Here is a 22,510-nt window from a genome sequence, read left to right on the forward strand (position 1 = left end):
ATGGACAAGTGTGTTGGGGTTGGAGATGAGAAATCGAAATCTGTATTTATCCTGCAGAAATCCGATGAGCTATGAAGCTCTAAATCTTGACTTAAAACGAGGGCAAGTTGGTAACCACGAATCTCTTCTTCGCAGACGCCCAGACGGTGGCAGTGGGCAGGTGGAGTGGTGGGATGGTAGCCAGCAGTGTCGTGGTGGTAGTGGTGTGACAAGCTGCGGTTGCCTCTGCGTAGCCACATGGCGATGGGACGATGACGATGGGTGGAGGTAATCGATGCGCGGAGCAGTAAACCCGCCCGAGCGACGTGGTACAATGATGCCGGAGGAACAAAGTGACGGGCAAGGGAGGAAGGGGGGGGGGGGGCGCCTTAACGGGCAACATTCAACCCTAGAAACTTGTCGTCCGGAGAGGGCGAGCGCCTAAAACGTTCAGCTTTGGTTGATTACTGCCTCGTAGCACTCGGCTATATTTGTACAAAAGAACGAGGGCAAGTCGGTGACACGAGGACTCGACAAAGCACGGAGGAGGCACAGAGGGAGCTGTGCGGCCACCACGGTGCCGGTGCAAGGCGGGCACGCGAGCACAGTCACAACGGCGGCGTCACAACGAAGCTTTTCCGACCTTGTCCCAATTGCATCTCCCCCCCAACTCTACCCCATCCCACCCCCCCCCATCAAATTTCCCCAACTTCTGCAAACGTTTGTTCTGCGATTCCACGTCTTGACTTGGCTTAATTGGTCAATTAAAGCACCGGTTCGCGCGGACGATTTTTTGTTTGTTTCGGCACACGCTTGTGAATAGCAAGTGGCGGGCTTTTATTGAACGTGCGATACGCCTGCGATGACGGTGGGGTGATTGGTGGTGCAAGCCTTTGACATCTTTGCCGCATGATAGTGCTACTGCGGAGTGCACGATCTGGTGGCGATCATAGTCGTGATGGGAGTGGTGGCAGATTGTGCTGGTGGTGACAGCGGCAAAAGATGGTTGTGACGGTGACGGCGGTAGGAGGCGGTGACGTTGATAGGGGTGATGGTGGTGGAGGTGACGTTGATAGGGGCGACGGTGGTAGCGGTGACGTTGATGGGGGTGACGGTGGTAGCGGTGACGTTGATAGGGGCGACGGTGGTAGCGGTGACGTTGATAGGGGTGACGGTGGTAGCGGTGACGTTGATAGGGGTGACTGCGGTAGCGGTGACGTTGATAGAGGTGACGGTGGTAGCAGTGACGTTGATAGGGGTGACGCTGGTAGCGGTGACGTTGATAGGGGCGACTGCGGTAGTGGTGACGTTGATAGGGGCGACGGTGGTAGAGGTGACGTTGATAGGGGCGACGGTGGTAGAGGTGACGTTGATCGGGGTGACGCTGGTAGTGGTGACGTTGATAGGGGCGACGGTGGTAGCGGTGACGTTGATAGGGGCGACGGTGGTGGCGGTGACGTTGATAGGGGCGACGGTGGTGGCGGTGACGTTGATAGGGGCGACGGTGGTGGCGGTGACGTTGATAGGGGCGACGGTGGTGGCGGTGACGTTGATAGGGGCGACGGTGGTGGCGGTGACGTTGATAGGGGCGACGGTGGTGGCGGTGACGTTGATAGGGGCGACGGTGGTGGCGGTGACGTTGATAGGGGCGACGGTGGTGGCAGTGACGTTGATAGGGAGCGACGGTGGTAGCGGTGACGTTGATAGGGGCGACGGTGGTGGCGGTGACGTTGATAGGGGCGACGGTGGTGGCGGTGACGTTGATAGGGGCGACGGTGGTGGCAGTGACGTTGATAGGGAGCGACGGTGGTAGCGGTGACGTTGATAGGGGCGACGGTGGTAGCGGTTATGGTGGCAGGGGTCACGTTGATCGAGGGGCGACGGTGGCGACGCTGGTAGCGGCCGCACACTCCGAAGCAGTCGCGGGAGCGGTGCCAAAGACAGCGGGGAGGGCTTAGCCGACGTGCAAAATCCTGGCAACTCGTCGCGACACAGCCTGCCGCGCTTCATGGCATTGAAGAGATAAAAGAAACGATGTGAAATTAAATAACGGTTAATAGTTATAAAAATGCGATTAAATGAGAACACATTTTAATGTTTCGTGCGCCACGGAATTTCGGCGGCGATGGATCGTCTATTATAAATGGTAACGACTGTTTTATTTTACAACAAAAAAAAACCGCTAAAAATATGCGTACAGCGCCTGCATTTAAACAACGTGGTATATCGCAACTTATACAAGCAATTACTCATGCTGTGGCTATCTTAATTGTATTGCTGCAGTGATAAAAGAACGGGGGAGAGAGAGAATAAAAAGATATATTTTTTTGTCTCAATGTTAATCGGGTTCCTCTTTTACACGTGAGTGGCGTAACAAAGTTTCAAAGTGTACGTGTGGCATCTGCACTTCATACGAAATAAAAAAAAAATGACAAAAACGAAGACGCCGGCGCGGCGATAAACGTGACACAGGTCTGCGATGGCGTGCACCGCACGGGGGTCACGCGGCGTGAACGAGCATCGGTAAAATACTGCAAACGGGCGGGCGGGCGGGCGCTCATTGTTTTTGTATTTTAAAAGCTGATACTCTTGTGGGCCAGTCGGAGTCGCCCGAGTAACCTTCTTCCTGTGACTGTGTTCAAACAAAAATCCGTCGGAAGTTGTTCTTGGCTTTTTTTCTCTCTCTCTTTCTTTCTTTCTCTCCATCGAATAGTCCTTCCCCACCGAGTTTTCTTTTGTCTTTCACGTTTGTCATCTTCTTTGGTTTCAGAGCGAGTGATTTGCAATTGCGTTGTATTTTTGTCATCATCGTATTCCTCTTTCCAACATCCTCCCACCCCTTCCCCACCACCCCCCCCACAATTCATTATTATCCCCCAAAATGAGCTTTTTTTTTCGTCATTTTATATTTTTTTCTAACAATAATAATTCATATCGTCTATTATTATTTTAGTTTTCACCCCACAAGTGTTCGTTTTATTTATTTATTATTTGGCGCCACAGTTTGCAACAACAACAACAAAAAAGCTATGTGCTGCTCGAAGTACACATCTCGGGAAAAAAGAAAAAAATACGCAGCCGGATTCATCTCCCTCCCGTCTCTCTCCTGTCTCTCCTGTCTCCCGGCCGTGAGAAACCAAACGGAACGTCTTCCCCAACTCCCCCGGCATTTTTCGGCGAATGCACTTGGCCAACGGCGATTTCCCGGCTCCGTAAAAAAAAAGAATAATATTGTAATCAGGCTGCTGCTGCTGCCCCCCTCAACAGCACTCCTCCTCCTCTTCCACCACCACCACCACCACCCCTTGCACGGGGGGGTAAAAAAATAACTTCATTTAGCGTCAATCGGTAAGCGAAGTGGCTCTATGGTGCGCGCAGCCTCACACAATTCATAACGAAACTAATACCGATAATGATGATAATATAAGAATAAAGAATAAGCAAAAGAAGACGATGATGATAACGACGACGACGACGGTTATATAAATGGCACCATGACAAATGTTTTGAGGGGGGGGGGGGGAGCCATCAAAGTGGACCCCCACCACCACCACCACCCCCCCACCACCACCACCCCCCCACCACCACCACCCCCCCCCACCACCACCCCCCCACCACCGGCTTTACGCGATAAAAAGGGGAGGCGGGTTTATTTCTTTTTTTTTTAAACCCCGATGTTAAAGCAATTGACGAGCCGTAAAAAGAGAAAAACAAAGCGTCCATATCTGCGCATCGCCCTTCACGATCTTAAAACAGCGGCTTTGAAAGCCCGATCCCCCCCCCCACCACACACACACACCCAGTTTCCCTCCTCGCACCGGAGCCCGAGGAGCGCTTAGCGCTACGACGGCAACGCGCGCGCACACGCGCGCACACGCGTGTAACATACATACATAACGAGACGTTCGCGACTGGCACCGACCTCATTTCATATTTGGTTCAGATTTGTTTTGTTAACGACCCTCATAGAGACGGCTTAAACATCATTAACGGTCACCTCCCGGCACAGCAATACTGATCCTTCATTTCATGATTATTTTTTTTATTTTTTATCGACTTCCTACATTACATAGGTCTCTCCCCCTTCTTTTCCTTTTATTAAACAAACCACGGATCTTTGGCAGAAAGCGCTGAACACGTGGAGATAGTGAGAAGAGTCATTGCTTTGTGGTTTTTAAACCGAGTTCAAACAACGACGGTGGAGACGAACGGCGAGTCAAACGCAGGGGAAGAGAAAATTAAAGAAACGATTTCTCGCACCCTTCTTTTCTTAGTTTAGTGCCGCCATGCCCTGTGCTTCAATAAAGCCACGCGACAGCCACAGCCTGCACAAAATATATATATAATGTACACAACTGCACACGCCGCAGTGCGGCGTCATTCAAATACATACAAAGCAAAAGTTGGGCAGTTATACGTAAAACGTGATTCATAATAAAGTCATTTTTTTTGTTTTATCGTCAGTCATTTCTCTCTCTCGGTTTTTTTTTTGTCGTTTCATTTTTTTGGTAGCAGGTGAGGAACGCAGAGAGGGGGAGAGAGACGAAGAGACGGACAGAGAGAGAAGAGAGAGAGAGAGAGAGTCGGGAGGGGGAGAAGAGAAGGGAGGACACGAGAAGTGTTTTTTTGTTTTGTGTCTCACGCCAAGGGGAAAGAAGGTGAGGTAGCAGACCAAGCAAAGCGTGTCCGAGGTAAGTGGCATAGCCCGACTGTCAAAGAAAGGAAGCTCTTTGGCATTCCGCTCCGACAAACCCATTGGCGTGGAAATCCTCGCCGACGAGCAGGAACCTTCACCAACTGCCGAGTGAGTCGTCAGTATCCGTAGGGGCGTCTAAGTTTCGTGACGTGCTCTCCAACGCTATCGTTTGCCGTTATTAGTATCGATTCGTCGTTTGCTCTTTGCGCCGAGTGTTTTTAGCTGTACGTTCTAAACGGGTCGGCGGTTCCGTTTTTGACGTCGTGCCCCCGACGTCGTTCGATCACTTGTGTTTCTCCCCTCCCGTAGATTTCGCGTCGTTCACAAGTCCGCTCGTCCACGTCGAGGTTTGCCGTCGCGGGCCGTGGTTCGTCCCGGCGAGGGTATTAATGCCCCTGCGAGCAGCGTCTCCTTCACTCCCTCCCCGTCGCGCGTTCACACGCCCGACGCGCCGCCCCCCCCACCCCGCCGCCATCCCTCCTCGCCCACGACCAAACATCCGACTCGCGAAAGGCGGGAGGGGGACACGGACGAAGATCAACGACGGGAATCGTTTCATCTCCATCGCCAACGCGCCCCAGTAGTTCAGGGCCCAAGGAAGATCGAACAATCGATTGACCGCCCCACGCCCACCCTCCCTCTTCCTTCATTGGCAAGAAAAAAAAGTGTGACTACATTCGGCGCTCGCTTCTCTCAAGGAGAACGCAGACGTTCCTTGCGCCAACAACAACAAAAACAGGAGAGTGGAGAGCAAAGCAACTCGGCGGCCGAGACGAAATGCGGTCACCGGGTCACCGGGTCAGACGCTCTTCGGCGGGGCAGACGAGGGGTCGCATTGTTGCGCCTAAGCGTCCGACGTCTTGCTCTCAGTCGTCTTGGCCACCTTGCTGGGCCGCGAGGCCTCCCCCTCCACCTCCATTCGCTCGTCCCCACGCCGCGCGTGATGGTTGCGCTGCCTCCGCCCGCCCTCCCGGCCGCCCTCCGACGGACTTGGCTGCTGCTGCTGTTGCTGCTGCTGGTGCTGCTGGAGCTGGAGCTGCTGCTGCTCCTGCTGCTGCTGAAGCTGCTGCCCGCCTAGGACCTCCTGCAGCGCCTGCTGGTACTGGCGCTGCCACTGCATGAGGGCGGCGCTCGTGTTGGCACCGTAGCGCAGAGCGTCCGCGTTGCCGCCGCCGCCGCCGCCTCCTCCGAAGTACGCCAGCGGCAGCTGCGACGTGTAGTACGCGCCGTAGCCCGGCATCAGGTAGGGCAGGTACTGCCCGGCGAGCAGGGCGGCCGCCGTCGCCGCCGCGTTGGCGTCCGCCGGTTCGGGGCCGGCGCCGCTGCTGCCGCCGGCCGCGGCCTCGCCGAGCGACGAGCCCAGCGCCGCCGTCGCCGCGGCCGCCGCGGCCGCCGCCCTCTCTGCCGCCTTTTCCTTTTTGCTGGATTCAGAGCTCCTCTCCGACCTCTCCTTGCGGTCTCGGGGCTGGTGCTGCTGCTGCTGCTGCTGGTGGTGGTGGTGCTGCTGCAGCTGCAGCTGGTGCTGTTGAAGCAGCAGCGACGACGACGACGTGGGAGACAGCTCCGACAGCGACGCCGACGCCATCTTCGCCGACAGCGGGAAAGCGTTGAGGGCGGTCGACTTGGACGAGGAAGGGGAGGGGGACGCGGCGGCGGCATTCTTCGCCGAGCTGCCGCCGCCCGTCGGCGACGTCAGCGAAGACGACGACGGACCGTGCTTTGGCCGCGGCAACGCCGCCGGCGAGGAAGAAGAGGAGGTCGGCGTCACGAGCTTGGGTGGCGGCGCAGCGGCGTCGGGGACCGGCGTGACGAGGCGCACGGGGACCGGAGCGACGGCCGGGGGACCCGGGGCGGCGCCGACCCGGAGCCACGGCGAGGAGGACGAGGACGTGGACGACGAGGTGACGGCGGTGGCGGCGGCGGTGCCGCCGGGCGCCGGCGCCTTGGGAGAGGTGGTGGCCGAGCGGACGAGCTTGGGGAGGCTCGCGGTCTTGGGCGCCGACTCGGACGCCGGCGATGACTTTGCCGGGACGGCTGCGGCAAGGGGCGAAGGGAGAAGACGGAGACGAGTGAGAGGAGCGGCGAGGGCACGGTTGACCACGGCAGCAGCGGCATGAGTCATAACAGCAGGCGCAACACCAACAGCAGCAGCAGCAGCAACAACAACAGCAGCAGCAACAGCAGCAGCAGCAACAACAACAGCAGCGGCATGAGTCATAACAGCAGGCGCAACACCAACAGCAGCAGCAGCAACAACAGCAGCAGCAGCAACAGCAGCAGCAGCAACAACAACAGCAGCGGCATGAGTCATAACAGCAGCAGCAACAACAGCAGCAGCAACAGCAGCAGCAACAACAACAACAACAGCAGCGGCAGCAGAAGCAATAAGAGCAACTGCAACTATTGCCTCAAAACTGCCCGAGCGTATCATGTGTTCGTGCCAGGAATGGTCCACCGGGAGGCAACGTGACGTGGGTTTAACAGATAGTAGTAGTAGGCTCTTGCGAACATTATCCATAATTAAAGTTTTTTTTGGATTAGATCGCGTAAATATGAATGCGTCGCTAAACCCGCCACCACCAATTGGTAAGGTTTGTCACGTAAACAAAACGTGCCAATTAGTTGCTGGTTCAGCAACACCGGTGTGTTGGAGAGTAAACCCACAACATTTACAATTCGAGTCTGACGTTACGCCGGTAATTACAACAACCAGCCTCGCGTAAATACAAACGTGTCGTTGCCGTGATCCAACCTAAGAAATCTTTGCTGATAACGCGACGGGGCGCAAGGCCCTTTGGCACACGTCATCGTTTGACCGCCACGATTTTGTAACTCCACCACCACCACACAATTTTTGTTACGCCGGTCGCGCGACCAGCTTCGCGAAGTCACGAGAGCGGCGTGCGACGACGACGACGACCCTTGGCCGACGGGAGAACAGCCCGCCGCCGAAAAATCTGCAGAGAGCTCCCTCCCCCGCCTAGACCCCTCCTTCAAGCGAGCCTCTCTCCGCTGCTGGTGTGTGCGGGGTAACCGACCACGGCGAGGGGCCAGGGGGAGGGGCCGGGGGGAGGAGCGACTGACGGCGGAGGGCGGCACCTCAATTAGAATCGGACTGGAGGAATCTGATGAGCTATGAAGCTCTTTTTCACAGGTGTACGTCCGTACGCGTCGTCGCCTCTCGCCTGCCATCGCGCGCAAACTCACCCCTTCACGGTGCGCCCGTAACGTAGCGCAGACGGGTCAACGGTACACGTTGATTTGTTATTCAAAGTAAGCATTGACTATGGATACCCATAGTCATTTATATGCATTCATTAATCCCGCCCCCACTCCTCGCAAGAAGAGCGCACGAGTGTTGTCGTCACATCTACGCCTCTACATAAGGAACGAAACAGGTGGACTTCTCCACAAATCTGGCTGTCGCCTGATGAAGCTGGTTGTAATTACTGGCGAAACGTCGTACTCGGATTGTAAATGTTGTGGCTTGGCTCTCCAACACACCGGTTAGTGCTGTACCAGTGACGAATTGGCCACGTTCTGTTTACGTGACAACCCTTACTAGTTGGCCGTGTCGAGTGGTGGCACGTTTAACGACACATTTATATATTTACGCGATCTAACCCAAAAAACCTGTATTATGGATGATGTTGGTCGCGAAAGCCTACGTGTTAAACTAAGAGTACGTGTTTGATATGCTCCAGTTTCAAGTTAATCTTTGCTCAGCCAGGTGGGAACCCTAGAGACCAGTCTCATTTGCAAGAGTGAGTAACCTGGGTAACCAAAACGAGAAATAGAAAACGCCGCACAACCACTCCCCCACACGTTCCAAAAGTTGGACATCAGTCTTAATTTGATTTCACCGGTAAAGCGTCGTGGGACGCCCGCAAATCGATGCGTAGTGCGCTACGCAAAAACCGAGCAGCGACTGACTGACGTACGCAGGATGTGCCCAGGCAGCGCCACGCGCAGACGACTCCGGCCGAAATTACCAAAAGACGTCGTCGCCAAATAACGCAAACCTACCGGACGCTGCCATCTCCTGCCCGCTCACGGCAAAGGGGAGCACGCCGGCATTCACCGCCACCTCCGTCTCCCCGCCGCCGCCATCGGCCGGCGCCTGCTTGGGCCGGATCTCGGGCAGGTGCGGGCCGGCGGTCGGCAGGCACAGCCTCTTGGCCTTCTCGCGCGTCTCCTTCTCGGCCTCCATCTGCTGGCGGAAGCCCTCGCGGAGGCGTGCGATGTGCTGCAGCGAGAACACGTGCTCCTGCACCGACAGCTTGGCGCTGTAGCGCACGCAGCACAGGCCGCACGCCGTCTTGGGCCCGCTGTCCGACCCGGGCGAGCCCACGACGGGCGAGGTGGCGCCGGTCGGCGTGGTTGCGCCGCCGGAGCTGCCGCCGCCGCCGCCGGCCGCCGGCGAGGCGGAATCCGGCACGTTGCGCTGGGCCTTCTTCTCCTTGGCGCGCGCATTCTGGAACCAGATCTGCACGACGCGCTTCTCCAGGCCGATCTCCTTGCCCAGCGAGCTGCACTCGTGCACCGAGGGCGTGCGCCACTCGCCGTAGCAGGCGCGCATCACCGCCAGCTGCATGCTGCTGATGTGCGTGCGCCGCCGCCGCCCGCTGGGGTGGTCGCCCGAGCCCCAGTCGCCGCCACCGCCCGACACGGGGCTCAGCGAGCAGGGGTCCTCCGACGCGCCCTCCGACGACTCCTCGACGCGCGACACCCCGCCGTGCTTCGCTTCCGACGCCGACGCCGACGGGAGGGCCGCCAGCGCCGCCGCCGCCGCCGCAGCGGCGGCCGCCTCTGCCGCGGCGCGAGGAGGGGGAGCGGCGGGAGGCGACGCGGGCGGCCGCCTCTCTGCGCCGGTGGCCGACGCGGCGGCCGGGACGGCCGGGTTCTCGATGTCGGCGATGATGCCCTCCACCTTCAGCATGGACGGGCTGAGCTGCGGCGGCGGGGAGTAGGTGCCGCGGTGGCCCGACGGCGCCTTCGACGCCGCGACCGCCGTCGCCGCCGCCGTCGCGGCCGCCGTCGCGGCCGCCGTCTCGTCGGGCGGCGAGGCCAGGCTGCCGTTGTCGGGTGCCGGTGGCGCCGCCGCCGCCGTCGACTCGGCGCCGTGCTGCGTCTGCACGTGATCGTCCAGCAGGGCCTGGTCCTTGAACAGGATGTGGCAGAAGGGGCAACGGCGCTTAAGGAGGGGCCGCCACTGTCCGTGAGGCGCCGACGGCTGGGCGTGGGCGGCGGCGGAGGGCTGCGGCAGCGGCACCGCCGCCTTGGGCTCGCCGCGCACGCTCTGGAACCAGGCCTGCAGGAGCGCGTGCCTCTTGGCCGACTCGTCCTCCGACGCCTGACCCGGCTGCACGGCGTCCAGGGAGTACTTCTGGTACAGCGTCTTGAGTTCCTCCAGTGACAGCGACGTGTTGGGGAACTTCACCCGCTCCAGCTCGTCCGAGCCGGCAGCCTTCGCCGTCAGGTCCACGCCGTCGAGCGGGGCTTGCGCAGCCGCCGTCGCCGCCGGCTGCGTCGCCGCCCTCACCGGGTGCTTGTCGCTCCGCGCCAGCTGCTTTCCCTCCGACGCCAGCTGCTTTCCCTCCGACGCCAGGCTCTGCAGCTTGAGCAGGTGGCAGCGCTGGTGCTCCTGCCAGCGCTCGAAGTTGACGAAGCTCAGCTTGCACGAGTCGCACTGGTAAGCGCCGGCGGTGGCCGCCGCGAGCGCCGCCGCGGACGCCGCTCCGGGGGCCTCCGACTTGGGCCTCTTGTCGGTCCTCGGTTCGAGCCTGCGATCGCCGCCCTCGGCCGCCGCCGTGGCCGTGGCCGCCTCCTCCACGCGCTCCGTTTTGATCTTGGTCTTGATCACCACCTCCTTGGCACCGTCTCTCTTCGACGACGGCACGCACGCCGCCCCCATCCCCGCCGCGGCCGCCGCCACCGCCGCGGCCGCCGGGGCCTGGATGGACGGCAGCAGCATGGGCCCGAGCGCCGATGCGTTCTGCGCGCTCAGGATCTGCATCAGCCGCTCGCCGGCAACGTCCGCCCTCTCCTCGCACTTCAGGGAGCCCTTCCTGTGCGTCGCCGCCGCCGCCGCCGCTTGCTCGCCGCCCTTGTCCTTCGCCGCGTCGGCGCCCGAGCCGTGCCTCTGCGTGGCTCCCGCCGTCTGCGACGACGACGACGGCGACGGCGAAAGCGGCGGAGGAGGCGGCGGCGGCGGCTGCAGCCCTGGCGGCGGCGGCGAACCCTGGCCGGCGCTTCCGGGCTGCCCGTCCGAGTGGCGCCGCGCCTTCTGCCGCATGTGCTGGAACCAGTACTTGAGGGCGACGCGCGGGTGGTTGAGGTACGTCGACAGCTGCTGCAGTTCCTTGTCCTTGGGGTAGGGGTTGGCGTTGAAGCAGTGCATGAGCACGCGCAGCTGCTCGTCCGAGAAGCGCGTCCGGTTTAGCTGCTTCGACTTCTGGTCCAGCGCCTCGGCCGACGCCAGGTGCTCAGACTCCGCTGCGGCGACCGCGGCGGCGGCGGCGGCCGCGGCAGCCGAGATGTCCACGGCCGCCACCGCCGCCAGCGCCGCCGCCGACGACACCGTCGTCGCGGTCGACGACGACGACGACGCCGCCGCGGGCGACTCGGCCTTCACCGAGTCGAGCCGGGCCCAGCCGCGGTCGCCCGAGCCCGAGTCGCGCCAGTCCGAGTCCTTGCCGAGCTCGCGCTGCTTGCGGTAGCGCTGCCGCGCGTTCTGGAACCACAGCACGATGGTGCACGCCGGTAGGCCCAGCAGGCCGGACAGCCGCTTGATCTCGTCCTCCTTCGGGTAGGCGTTGAGCTGAAAAGACTCGCGCATGGCGCGCACCTGGTAGTCCTTGAACGTGGTGCGCTTCGAGCGCTTGTACGGCGCCGGCTCCTCCGACTTGGAGGAGCCCGACGACTCGAGGGCGCTGTCGTCGAGGAGGGCCTCGCTCTTGCACACCGCGACGCCCGGCGGCTCGGCCCGGGGCGTCTCCCGGCCCCTCGAGTTGGTGCCGCCCCCCCCGCCGCCACTCTCCGCCCGCGGTGTGCCGCCTGTCTTATCCGCCTTCTGACTTCGCCTCTCTGTCGCTGGCTGCTGCTGCTGTTGCTGCTGCTGCTGCTGCTGTTGCTGCTGCTGCTGGTGCTGCTGGTGCTGCTGTTGCTGCTGCTGCTGCTGGTGCTGATGGTGATGTGGTGTGGATTTTGAGAGATGCTCGCTTCTGTTCGAGTGTTCGAGTTTCTTCACCTCTCGCGCGTGCGGCGAGTCCGCCGCCGCGTCCCTGTCGCCCGACCTCGCCTTCGTCCTGGTTTCTTGAGCGGAGCTCCCAGAACGCTTCCCCTCCAAGCGCGCCGGCCCATTGGGATCGGCGTGACGATGCTGCTGCTGGTGCTGGTGGTGGTGTTGGTGGTGCTGGTGATGTTGTTGCTGGTGATGTTGTTGCTGTTGCTGCTGCTGCTGTTGCTGCTGCTGCTGCTGTTGCTTTTGGAGCTTCGTGAGATCGAGGGGTGCGAGCGGTTCTGGAGCGAGCGAAAACTGCTGCAAAAGCTGCTGGGGAAGTGTTGCGAACGGCACCTGCAGCATCAGGTGAGCGAACGCCGCCATGTCCATGCCCGCCACAGACTCGTGCTGCTGCTGCGCTGCCTGCTGCGCTGCCTGCTGCGCTGCCTGCTGCGCTGCCTGTTGCTGCTGCTGATGATGATGATGCTGCTGCTGTTGCATAACCATGGTAGTCGACGACACCATCGTGGAAGACGGCGCCGACGTCGTCACCGGAACCGCAGCGTTCGCAGCGGCGGACTCGGCCGTGCGGCCCTGCTTGGCCTCGCCCTGCTGCCCGCCGCTCGCCGACGCGGCTGGCGCCGCCTGCGACGACGCCGCAGCCGCGGCCGCCGGCGTCGCCGCCGGCGGCGGCTGCGGCGGCGGCTCGGGCGCTCGCTGCTCAACGGCGCTCACCGGCACCTCCTCGAGCGGGTAGATGCGGTCGTAGACCTCGCGGTAGCGCTTGGCGTACTTGGCGAGCTCGTCGAAGGGCAGGATCTGCTTGTGCGCGTGCTCCTGGTGGCACTTCAGGATGAGCGCGTTGGAGAAGAGGCGCCGGCACGCGCCGCACTCCAGCTTGTCGCCGATGCTGCGCTCCCGGGTGTCGCCGTGCCGAGGCGGCCGCTTGCGCCCCTCGATGAACTGCACCACCAGCTCGAAGCCGACGTTCGCGAGCAGCGCCTTCGACGCGTTTCCCGTGTAGCCGAAGGGGACGCGTGCCGGCAGCAGGCCGTCCTCTCCGCCGGCGCCGCTCTTCCACGTGGCGCCAGCCTCGTTTGACGCTTTGCCCGCGTCCGTGGGTTCGGGCACCACGCCGGAGGCGGTGGGGGCGGCGCCGGTCCTCCTCGACGCCTCGTCCGTGCCGGGGTCGCTCGACGTATCCGGCACCAGCTTGTATTTTTCTGTTGCCGCCGCCGCAACTACCGCCTTGTGGCTGTGTTCGGCCGCTTGTCCGACCGACGGCTGCTTTTGCGACGGAGCCTCCGCACGGCCGGTCGACGGGGACAGCGCGGACGCCTGCGCCGCGCCGCCGCCGCCACCGCCGCTTCCGCTCGCCATCGTCGGGCTGAACTGGAACTCGAGCCCCGGGTAGTAGTACTGCAGCAAGAGCTGCTGCTGCTGCTGGTACTGCACGAGCGCCTCGGGCGACAGCAGCAGGTGCGAGATGTATGCCTGCTGCAGCAGCTGCTGCTGCAGCATGGCCGCCTGCTGCAGCTCCTGCTGCGTCTGCACCTGGGCCTGCAGCCAGGCCTGAGCCTGGGCCTCCGCCTCGGCCTGGGCGTGGGCGTGAGCCTCGGCCTCCGCCTTGAGCCGCGAGCTCGACGGCTCGGGCCACGCGTCCTGGCGGGCGTGCGGGTCGCCGCCCCCACGCGACGACTTCGACGAGCGGCCCTGCGAGAATTCCTGCGACGTCGACTGGTGCTGCTGTTGCTGCTGCTGTTGCTGCTGCTGTTGTTGTTGCTGCTGTTGTTGTTGCTGCTGTTGTTGCTGCTGCTGTTGCTGTTGTTGCTGCTGCTGCTGTTGTTGCTGCTGCTGTTGTTGCTGCTGCTGTTGTTGCTGCTGCTGCTGCTGCAGCAGCTGCTGTTGGTAGTGGTGGTACTGAAGCTGCTGACTCACGCGCTCCGTTTTCCTCTTGGCGTCTGACTCGCGAGGCTTCCTCGACTTGAGCGAAAGGTCCATCACCTCCACGACGTCCTGATCGTCGCCGTACCCCGGCAAGCGGCCGCCGCCCTCCCTGGCCGAGTGCCGCCCCTCCTGCTTCACGGCGGCGGCGGCCGGGGGTGCCGGCGGCGGTGGTGCCGCCGCCAGCGCCGCCGCGTCGGCTTGCGCGCCGTCGCCGGCCGACTCGGCCGCCGCCTTCTTCACCTTGTGCAGGTGCGACACCGAGTTGAGGTGGCAGTCGAGGATGCTCTGCTGCGTGAACGACTCGACGCACACGTTGCACTTGTACGGCCGCGCCGGGTCCAGGAACTTCATGAGCAGCACCTGCGAGCTCTTGTGCACCTCCCCGGGGCTGCGCCGCCGCTCCACGCCGTTCTCGGCGGCGCCTGCGGCGCCCGCGGTGCCGGCGCGCACCACGCGGCACGGCAGCCCCGCGTCGCTCGCCTGCGCCTGCCGGTACACCTCCGGGTGGCACGCCTGCAGGTGCGAGCGCAGCGAAGCGAACGTGCGGAAGGTTCCCTGCGCGCACAACGTGCACAGGATCTTGTCGCGTTTGTCGACGGCGCCGCCGACGACGACGATGCCGACGCCGCCGCTGCCGCCGAGGTCGCCGAGCTCCGGCGGTGGCGGCGGGGAAGGAGATGGAGACGGGGAGGGGCCGTGCCTCTGGTCGGCGCACGGTGCCCGCTGCTGGGAGCTGCCGCCGGAGCCAGCGTCGCCGCTGAGACGATCGCCGAGGGTCTGGACGGGCTCCGGCGCCGTCGTGCAGCTTCGCTCAGAGTCTGCGATTCCGCAGGCGACACCGGATGAGAGTTAAGCCATGCGTGTATATATTTTTCCCCGTGATATTTTCAGTATTTTTAAAACGTTCATTATCTTTCTGCTTATTTCCTCGCATCGCCCGACAAGTTTGTAATTCCCTCCAAATGGTCTCTTCCTTTTTCAAGGTCTCAATTCGGAACATGTATATTCACTCTATAATCCATCACATCCTCAACAGCGCTGTTTGCGGCTGCCCGCTTGGCATTCTGCGCCTGCGAACATTCACGGTCAAAATACATACTGAACAAAAATGTGGCACACGTACCACGAGAGGATGGTGTCTTGCCGTCGGCCACACTCGCCTCGCACGGATTTGTGGGAGTGGAGTCTGTTGAGGACGTCTCAGCCATAGACAGCTGCAGAGCGCAAGCAAAGAGACACACGCACACACACACGCACACACACACGCAGATCTCCTGTTTAGACACGCAGTGGTGCTGTTTGCGAGCACCTATCAAGGTCGGCGCAGCGCACGAGGATGCGGCCAACAGCACGCCCCGCCATTGATGGTTACACACCACGTTAGGTGGTCGCTTAATACTGAGCTGACCTAGAGGAGACCTACGGGATGGGTTCAAACATTCGCCACTTATCGTCGTTCGTGAGCGGGGATCGGGTTCGCCAGATTTGTCGCCCCAGTGTGCAAACACGGACGCCCGCACACTCGCGCGCGCACACACAGACACGCGTGGCACAGTGTGCGAACACAAACGCGCACACTTGCGCACACAGACACGCGTAGCGCAGTGCCGCCGCGCGTTAATGCTCGCCGTCGATTAACAACTCCGGCAGGTTGAGCGCTCGCTTACAGTCACCGGCGGTTTTCACCCCCCCCTCTGCCAGCGAATGGTTCGGCACGCACCGCAACCCTCCGCGGCAATTTATCCCCGACGTTCCGCTGATTACGCGAGGCCTCGTTAGGGCCAACAACGCATCCCCGGCACGTGTGGGTACAGGGCGGCTTCGTCGGTAATTAGCGCGGACGCGTGGCGGCCCTGCAGGTGCTGCCGTAGCGGCGGGCGCAGCTGCAAAATAAAAACTAAAGGTGCATCCCTCCCCCACCCCTTCCTTCTCCCACCCCCCTTTCCCCCCGCCGCCTCCTTCTCCCTGCTCCCTCTATCCTACCTCGCCTGGTGTGCAGGAGGTCGTGGGTTCGATCCCGACCCTGACGCCTGCTGCTGTATATTTGGAGTTTGTGTGTCTCTCTCTCATCATCATCATCACGGTGGCTAGGAGAAGTTAACTACCTCGCCTGGTGTACAGGAGGTCGTGGGTTCGATCCCGACCCTGACGCCTGTATATTTGGAGTTTGCGTGTCTCTCTCTCTCCCCGTGGTCGCGTGGATTTTTCTCCGGGTCCTCCGGTCTTTCCCTACACATTTGGAATCAACGTCCACGCGTTCAGAGCATTTGGCAGCTGTACATTTCCACGTGATGATGATGATGAGCCACTTCGTCTAGCTATCGTTGGTGTGGCCAGGTCGTTTCTGAAAAATGGCTATATACCGTAGCTCAGTGGGTTTCGTATCTTCCCCACATAAAAGTACGGATAGTCGCTCGTGGTCCGAACTTGGGTGGGTCAGAGAGCCCATTCTCCTCCCCTTCTCTAAACCCAGGAGTTCAGGGACCTTTGTCCGCGGAGTTTCTGTACCCCCTTCTCCCCACGTCGCGGTGTGTGCTCTGCACCGGGCCTCTCATTGAAATACAATGAAAACAACAAGATGCACGCGTGCCGAGTCCATATCAGCTGTGGGTAGTGTTGGGCAAAAAAACTCACTTTGTAAATTGAAATACAGACATCGTCGTCGTCGTCATCATAACCGCCAGCCGTGGTCTATCCCAACCCACCCTCCAACCCCGCAAGCCACCGCCAACTCTCGCGGTCTCGTGATGAAAGAACCCGTCCGTCCGTCCATCCGTGCGCGAGACAATCCTGACCGCTCCCAAATCCGCGGCGGACGTCACCTCCGTCGGCAGTGCCGCCCTCGTCGGCAGTGCCGCCCTCGTCGGCAGCGCCGCCCTCGTCGGCAGCGCCGCCCTCCGCCCACCGTCGTCGCCATCCCCTTCGAGCCACGGCGCGCGGCCTGCCCAAGGCCACTCGCAAACTTTTTCCCGACGGTCCAGACGGTCCCCAATCCCCCGTATCTCCCGAGACTTTGGGGGGAGGAGACCTTTAATCCAGCAGTGCAATTGATTGCGGCTGATACCGATGATGGTGATGATGATGCTGCTCAAGAGTTGATAAGAAAGAGAAAAGGCTTTACCCTCGCTTCTGAAAGATAAAGTAATACCTCAGTGGGCTTTGCCTGGTAGGATGGGGATGGTTTAGCATTGTATCTGTGTTTGTGTGATTTGTTTACCTTTCATGTACTCTGCACTCCTACCGTGTTTTCGTTCTGTTTGTTGTGGTAACGTTCTTAACCCGTCTCTACTGGACATCTGTGAAGAGGAGCTTCATAGCTCATTGGATTCCTCCAGTATAAATATTCTGATTTTGATTCCGAATAATTACAGGCAGGCATAAGATGTTCAAACACCAAACAGACACCTATGATGACAAGTCATCAGGTCTGCATTCACTGTACATGCTTGCGGTAAAACATGCTTTGATAATCAACGCACTGCCCTTGAAACTGATTGGCCTGCAGTGCCAGAGACGGCGGCTTTTTACGGCTTTGTCTCGCCGTTGCTATCGAGCAAAAGGCGAACACAGTACAAGGACAATGCAAACGCCACAGCATTAATACGCTCGGGTTAAGCAGTTATATCTACGACATCCTATTTGCTAGCATCAAGCATTTTACTTTTTTTTGTTCATCATCTTGACACCGGCAAAAAGAAAATGTCCCAAAGATAGAAGAAGAGTCTTTGGTTTTGTCTGTGGGGATGCTCGCTTACCGCTAACTCGGATTGGCAACGGGGCTGGGGCATTTTACTCGCGAAGCCTCTCCTGAAAATTAGATTTCCCGTTTTCCTTCCGAATCTGAACATCAAAAGTCACCTCTGCCCCCCACCCCCCACCACTGCCGCCGTGTGCCAGAATCTGCCTCCTCCCGCCTCTGCGGGTTTTTTTCAGCGCCCCACAATCACGCCGCTAATGACGAACAAGAAGCAGGCAAGTGCGTCGGCTCCCAAGAAATAATGAACCGATTTTATCCAATTAAGAGGCACTCAAACGTTCCGACTTAATGGGCCCATATTTTCTTCCGGATAAAGATGAAAGGAATGCGAGCGAGACGGCGAGAATCTTAAACAGGCGGGCAAATAGCGGGCAGCGGCCGGCGGCGGCGAGAGCGAAATAAAAATAAAACTACAGCACCTAACGGAAAAATAATTAAGCTTCGTGAAGGAAAACACAATTAAGCATCTTTCTAATTTATTCCGGCAAATACGCCAATTAGCTAATTACCGCGCGTTAACAATGCATAATGTGTGTACTCGCTCACGGCGCGTGCGGGGCAAAGTGACCAGCATCCCCCCCCCCCCCCCCCCCGTTGGTTCTCTGCGCAGGGGGAAATTGTCCCTGGCTAAGGACGATCGGTAATTGGCTACGAGGTTGGGCCGTTCTGTGCGGGGCTCCGAGGAGCCTCTCTCTCCGTGGCGGCCGACGTCTCGGGACGTTGAGCGGCGCCGTCGACGGAACAGGCGGAGCGGGGCCGCCACCGCCACCGCCACTGCCTCGCGTTGCTATTGCCGGATCACCGACGGGGCAAAGTCGTCGTGGTTGCGCGCTAACGAGCGGGCGGGCGGTCACAAGAGCGGCGGAAGGAAAGATGTCGCTGCGGCCGCGTGGGGTTTCGCGGTCGCGCCGAACAGTCGAGACTCGCCGCCCCCCCCCCCCCCACCGTTCATCGGCACGACGTCCCGACGGTTTTCGCTCCGCCACCAGCCGGGAGCGAAACGCCGGACATAGTTTTGGCAACACGGTGCCTTCTTTCGGAATAGCCAAGACCGCATCTACGCATTGAAAGTTGCGTTCTCAATTTTGCCCTGCTTGAGTTTTCGTTCGTTAGTTTAGTTTATGTTCATTTGATCATTTAGATTATTTTCTTTATTCTTATTCCTCCGGGTGTCCATGCACGTGCTTATACATTCGCCACGCGCTGCGTTGCGAAACTCTTCTCGGCGCTATTGAATTCCGTCACACGTTCTCTGGTGCAGGCCAACTTGCAAGCGGCTGTCACGTTCAATTCACGTTAAGGTCAACGACAGGAAAGCCTCACCGAGTGTTTATCTCCAATTCGAATATCGGCATCACGTTACTGAGATACGGCAATCACCCCCGTGCAAGAGCAACGGCCCGCTGAAGCCGAGATCACATAACTACTTCTGATATCGCATTAAGATACCTCGAATACTCTGTGGGTCTTTCGGTAAAAGTCACGTAGATAGAAAAATAACAGATCAGGACGTTTCGATCGCAACACAGGCGATCGTCTTCAAGTGAGAGAGCGAAAGTTACTGAAACAAGGTCTTATATAGAGGGCAGGGAGATAGCATGTCAATGATGCTTCGGTGGCAGATAGAGAAGGACATCCAGCCTGTCAATACAAAGACAGCCAGTGGGTTTGCATAGTACCTTCGTCTGGAAAAAAATAAGAAATTTTTCCAAGACGAAGGTACTTTGCAAACCCACTATCATCAAAGATTTGTCCATGAAGCCATCCAGATATATAAACACAGACACAGCTTCAATCGAGAAGATGGGTAACAAATTGAGCAATCATTGGAAGGACGTGATTAACCGGGTAAAGTCTGAACCTACTGTGATGTTTCCATCCTTCCTGCCGATGTTAGCGGACTCTCTTGAGTTGCATCACGAGGTTGGATGTCTTTGTATTGACAGGCTGGATGTCCTACTCGATCTGCCACCGAAGCATCATTGACATGCTAATCTCCCCGCCCTCTTACCCTGAGGCTGCACCCATCTCAGGCCTATACAAGACCTTGTTTCAGTAGATTTCTCTCTCTCTCTCACCTGAAGACGATTGCCTGTGCAGAGGTTTTACGTACCGGGGTGTAGCAAGCCATTACGTTGCGGTGTCTACATCACGGTCCGTGCGTGGGGTGTCTACATCAACGTCCGCATACAGCCCTGCCCCTCGGGGGGCAGTTGGGTATATAAGGCGGTGCGCGAGAGAGCTCGGGGAAGTCGTTGGAGCAGAAGAGCCAGTGAAGACTGAAGACCAGCTAGCTCACCACTCACTCACTCAGTCACTCACCACTCACTCACTTACTCAGTCACTCACCACTCACTCACCTACTAAGAGTACCAGCTAGCCAGCCCTGGGACTACTACCCTGACTCGCTGCTCTTGTAAGAGCCGAGCAGGGCAAGCCAGGGGCGACCTCAAGGCAGCGAGGTCTGTGTCCTTGTGAGGGCCAGGCTCGTGTGGCTGAGGGTCGGACCTGAGCCGAAGCTGGGCCAGGTGAGTTAGCCTCTATAGGATGGTCGGGGTTAGAGGAGTGTAGTAGGAGCTGACGGGGAAACGTTAGCCGAGGGACACTGCCTCGGATAGACCGGGTGAAGGGGCCGTTACCCCTTCCTGTGTTAGGATGCGCTACGTGCCGTATAGTACCCATTTGTTAATAAATACGTGTTGTCTCCGTCAAACGTCTCCTGCGCTACTTACGCCGTTACACCTGTGTTGCGATCGAAACGTCATGATTTATTATTATTTTTTATCTACGTGACTTTACCGAAAGACCCAAAGAGTATGAATTCCTGCAGTCACGAAAGCTTCAAATCAAGATTCATACCTCCAATACACACCAGGGGTGCCGTACACTCCCACCCACCCTGTTACGTAATCATAAAATATCCGTTGTGTGCCTGTCAAAGCAATATTGTTTACCTCCCAGAGCTGCGGAGCCTACGCAGTGGGCAGCAATGTAAGTCGTGGCACTAAACCGCTACGCTCCCAGACCTGCGCCCCCTACATTCACCAACCCGCACTGACCGGCGTTGGCAAAACAACCTCAAGCAACAGACAAATCTCAAGCACAGTCTCCAGCGTGTGTTGCCCGCGCGGCGTGGAGAGAATCTAAAGCCAGCAGCGGTAAGACAGAAAGGCTGTCTTGCTCACGGCTGCCATCATCGTCGCCATCATCGTCGCCATCGCCGTTCATCGCCACGACTCCTAGCGGCTGCTACACCACGTGTGGCGAGTGACTCTCTCCACTCTGGCCACTTCCCCCCCCTGCACAGTTCCCCATCTGCCACGGCCTCTAACCACACGCCGATCCCAGCGGACGCTCGCCCGACCGCTGGCTCGCCCGCCGCCCTCCCTCCTGCCCGCTCGCCCGCCCGCCCGCCCAATCGGCCGGCTCGCTTTCTCACCGCGGCGATGATGCCGGCGATGCAGCCGCGTGCGACGCTGTGCTTGCGTGACAGGTGTGCCTCCAGGCGGCTCTCGCTGCCCAGCGAGTCCTGGCACAGGGGACATCTCAGCGACCTCGCTTCCGCGGGCCCGGCCACTACCGCCACCGCCGCTACCGTCACCGGAGCCTCCTTGCTGTCGCCGTCAACCTGCGGAGAGGGAAGGTAAAGATAAAGCAACGGTGCTGGTAAGAAAAGAAAGAAAATGTTATTGTCTTCAAGGCTGGGATAATTCATTATAACCGATTAACCACACTTGATTAAGCTTCTCTTTCTTTGTGCAGTCATTGGTGACACTGAGCCGAGACCATCAGCTCTACTACCTTGAGGACCCAGCTTCACTACGGGCAGTTGACACCGAGGTGCGCAGCAGTAGGAACTCGGCATCATCCGACCTCTGAACCACGCGGTCGCCTCCGCAAATGTTTTTTTTCCCCACCGAATTAACGTCGGCACTTGAGAAGCCACGGGCGTCCAAGCCCCGCTGTTCAACCTCTGAAACTCGGGTGCCCGGCTCTCCGAGTGACACGGCCAGTGCATCTGAGGGGGCATTCCAAACGCAGATTCTGAGCCCAGGAAGTCGGCGCCGGGAGACACGGCTAATATCTACCGCTAAACCCCCGAGTGCCTGTGGGCACGGCGCCAAGGAGTTTGCTAGGTCACGAGATGGATTTCAGAGTTCATCTGCACCTGGCATAAATGGCCACGGTGGCATCAGCGCCACTTTAATCACCCCCCGTATCTTTTAGTCACACTTTGCCAACACGAGGCTTAGAGAGCCTTTACACTCCGTCGGGGCCGTCTGTAACGGGGAGGCTGTGGGACGCGCGATAACTCCCCTAAGTGCGATCCATTCAGAACCGCGAACCAAAAGAAAACGCGGAGCCAACAGAGCAATTCCCCGTTGTGGAATCGCTCGTCCCACAAACTCCGGAGACGGACGGGCGCTGGAAAGCGTTACGTAAAGACCCTTGCGTACGCGCGACCATCGCCAAAAGTTGTTTACTCGACGGCGTCTGCTTGGCAAGCGAGCGTCCCCGCAGGGGGGCCAAATTTGGTTTCCAGCCCCCCGTGTGAAAGGCAACTGAAGGGAGCAGCTCTGCCACGTGTCGCTTGCGCCGCCGCTGCCGGAAGGAGGGCCTCTTGCCAGAGGGAGCGCTGCGAAGACGGGGTGCTTGGCCTACTCTTCCGCGCTGGTCAGACGTCTTGGGGAGGGGGGGGGGTTGGGGAGTACCCACACTGTACGCCACCACACGTAAACCCACCAGGTGATTTTCACGGCCTCGCCGGGTGATGGAGTCGAATCGGATTGCGTGCTCACCGTTACACACTGCAGCAGTGCCGGATTAGAATGTTGCGTTCGGCACGGCAAGCCTCGAGTCGCTGGCACGTTTCGTTTTACCGTCGTAAAAAAAAAATCGCACAAATGGT

The 22,510-nt window shown here is 59.4% G+C and overlaps 1 protein-coding gene across 1 annotated transcript in view; it reads right to left on the bottom strand.

Annotated features, from left to right (window-relative positions):
- Positions 1–3,596: 3,596 nt before the first annotated feature.
- The window catches only part of LOC144735169 (uncharacterized), a 189,509-nt gene continuing 170,595 nt past the window's right edge, over positions 3,597–22,510 (bottom strand). Inside the window, exons 8-11 of the mRNA XM_078617614.1 lie at positions 21,041–21,229; positions 14,968–15,058; positions 8,702–14,662; positions 3,597–6,709 (exon numbers count right to left, since the gene is read on the bottom strand). Coding sequence (XP_078473740.1) covers positions 5,520–6,709; positions 8,702–14,662; positions 14,968–15,058; positions 21,041–21,229 — 7,431 coding nt within the window. The 3' untranslated portion in view covers positions 3,597–5,519. The remainder of the gene's footprint in view (positions 6,710–8,701; positions 14,663–14,967; positions 15,059–21,040; positions 21,230–22,510) is intronic.

Source organism: Lampetra planeri, chromosome 54 (assembly GCF_965212315.1).
Source record: "Lampetra planeri chromosome 54, kcLamPlan1.2.h2, whole genome shotgun sequence".
NCBI lineage: Eukaryota > Metazoa > Chordata > Hyperoartia > Petromyzontiformes > Petromyzontidae > Lampetra > Lampetra planeri.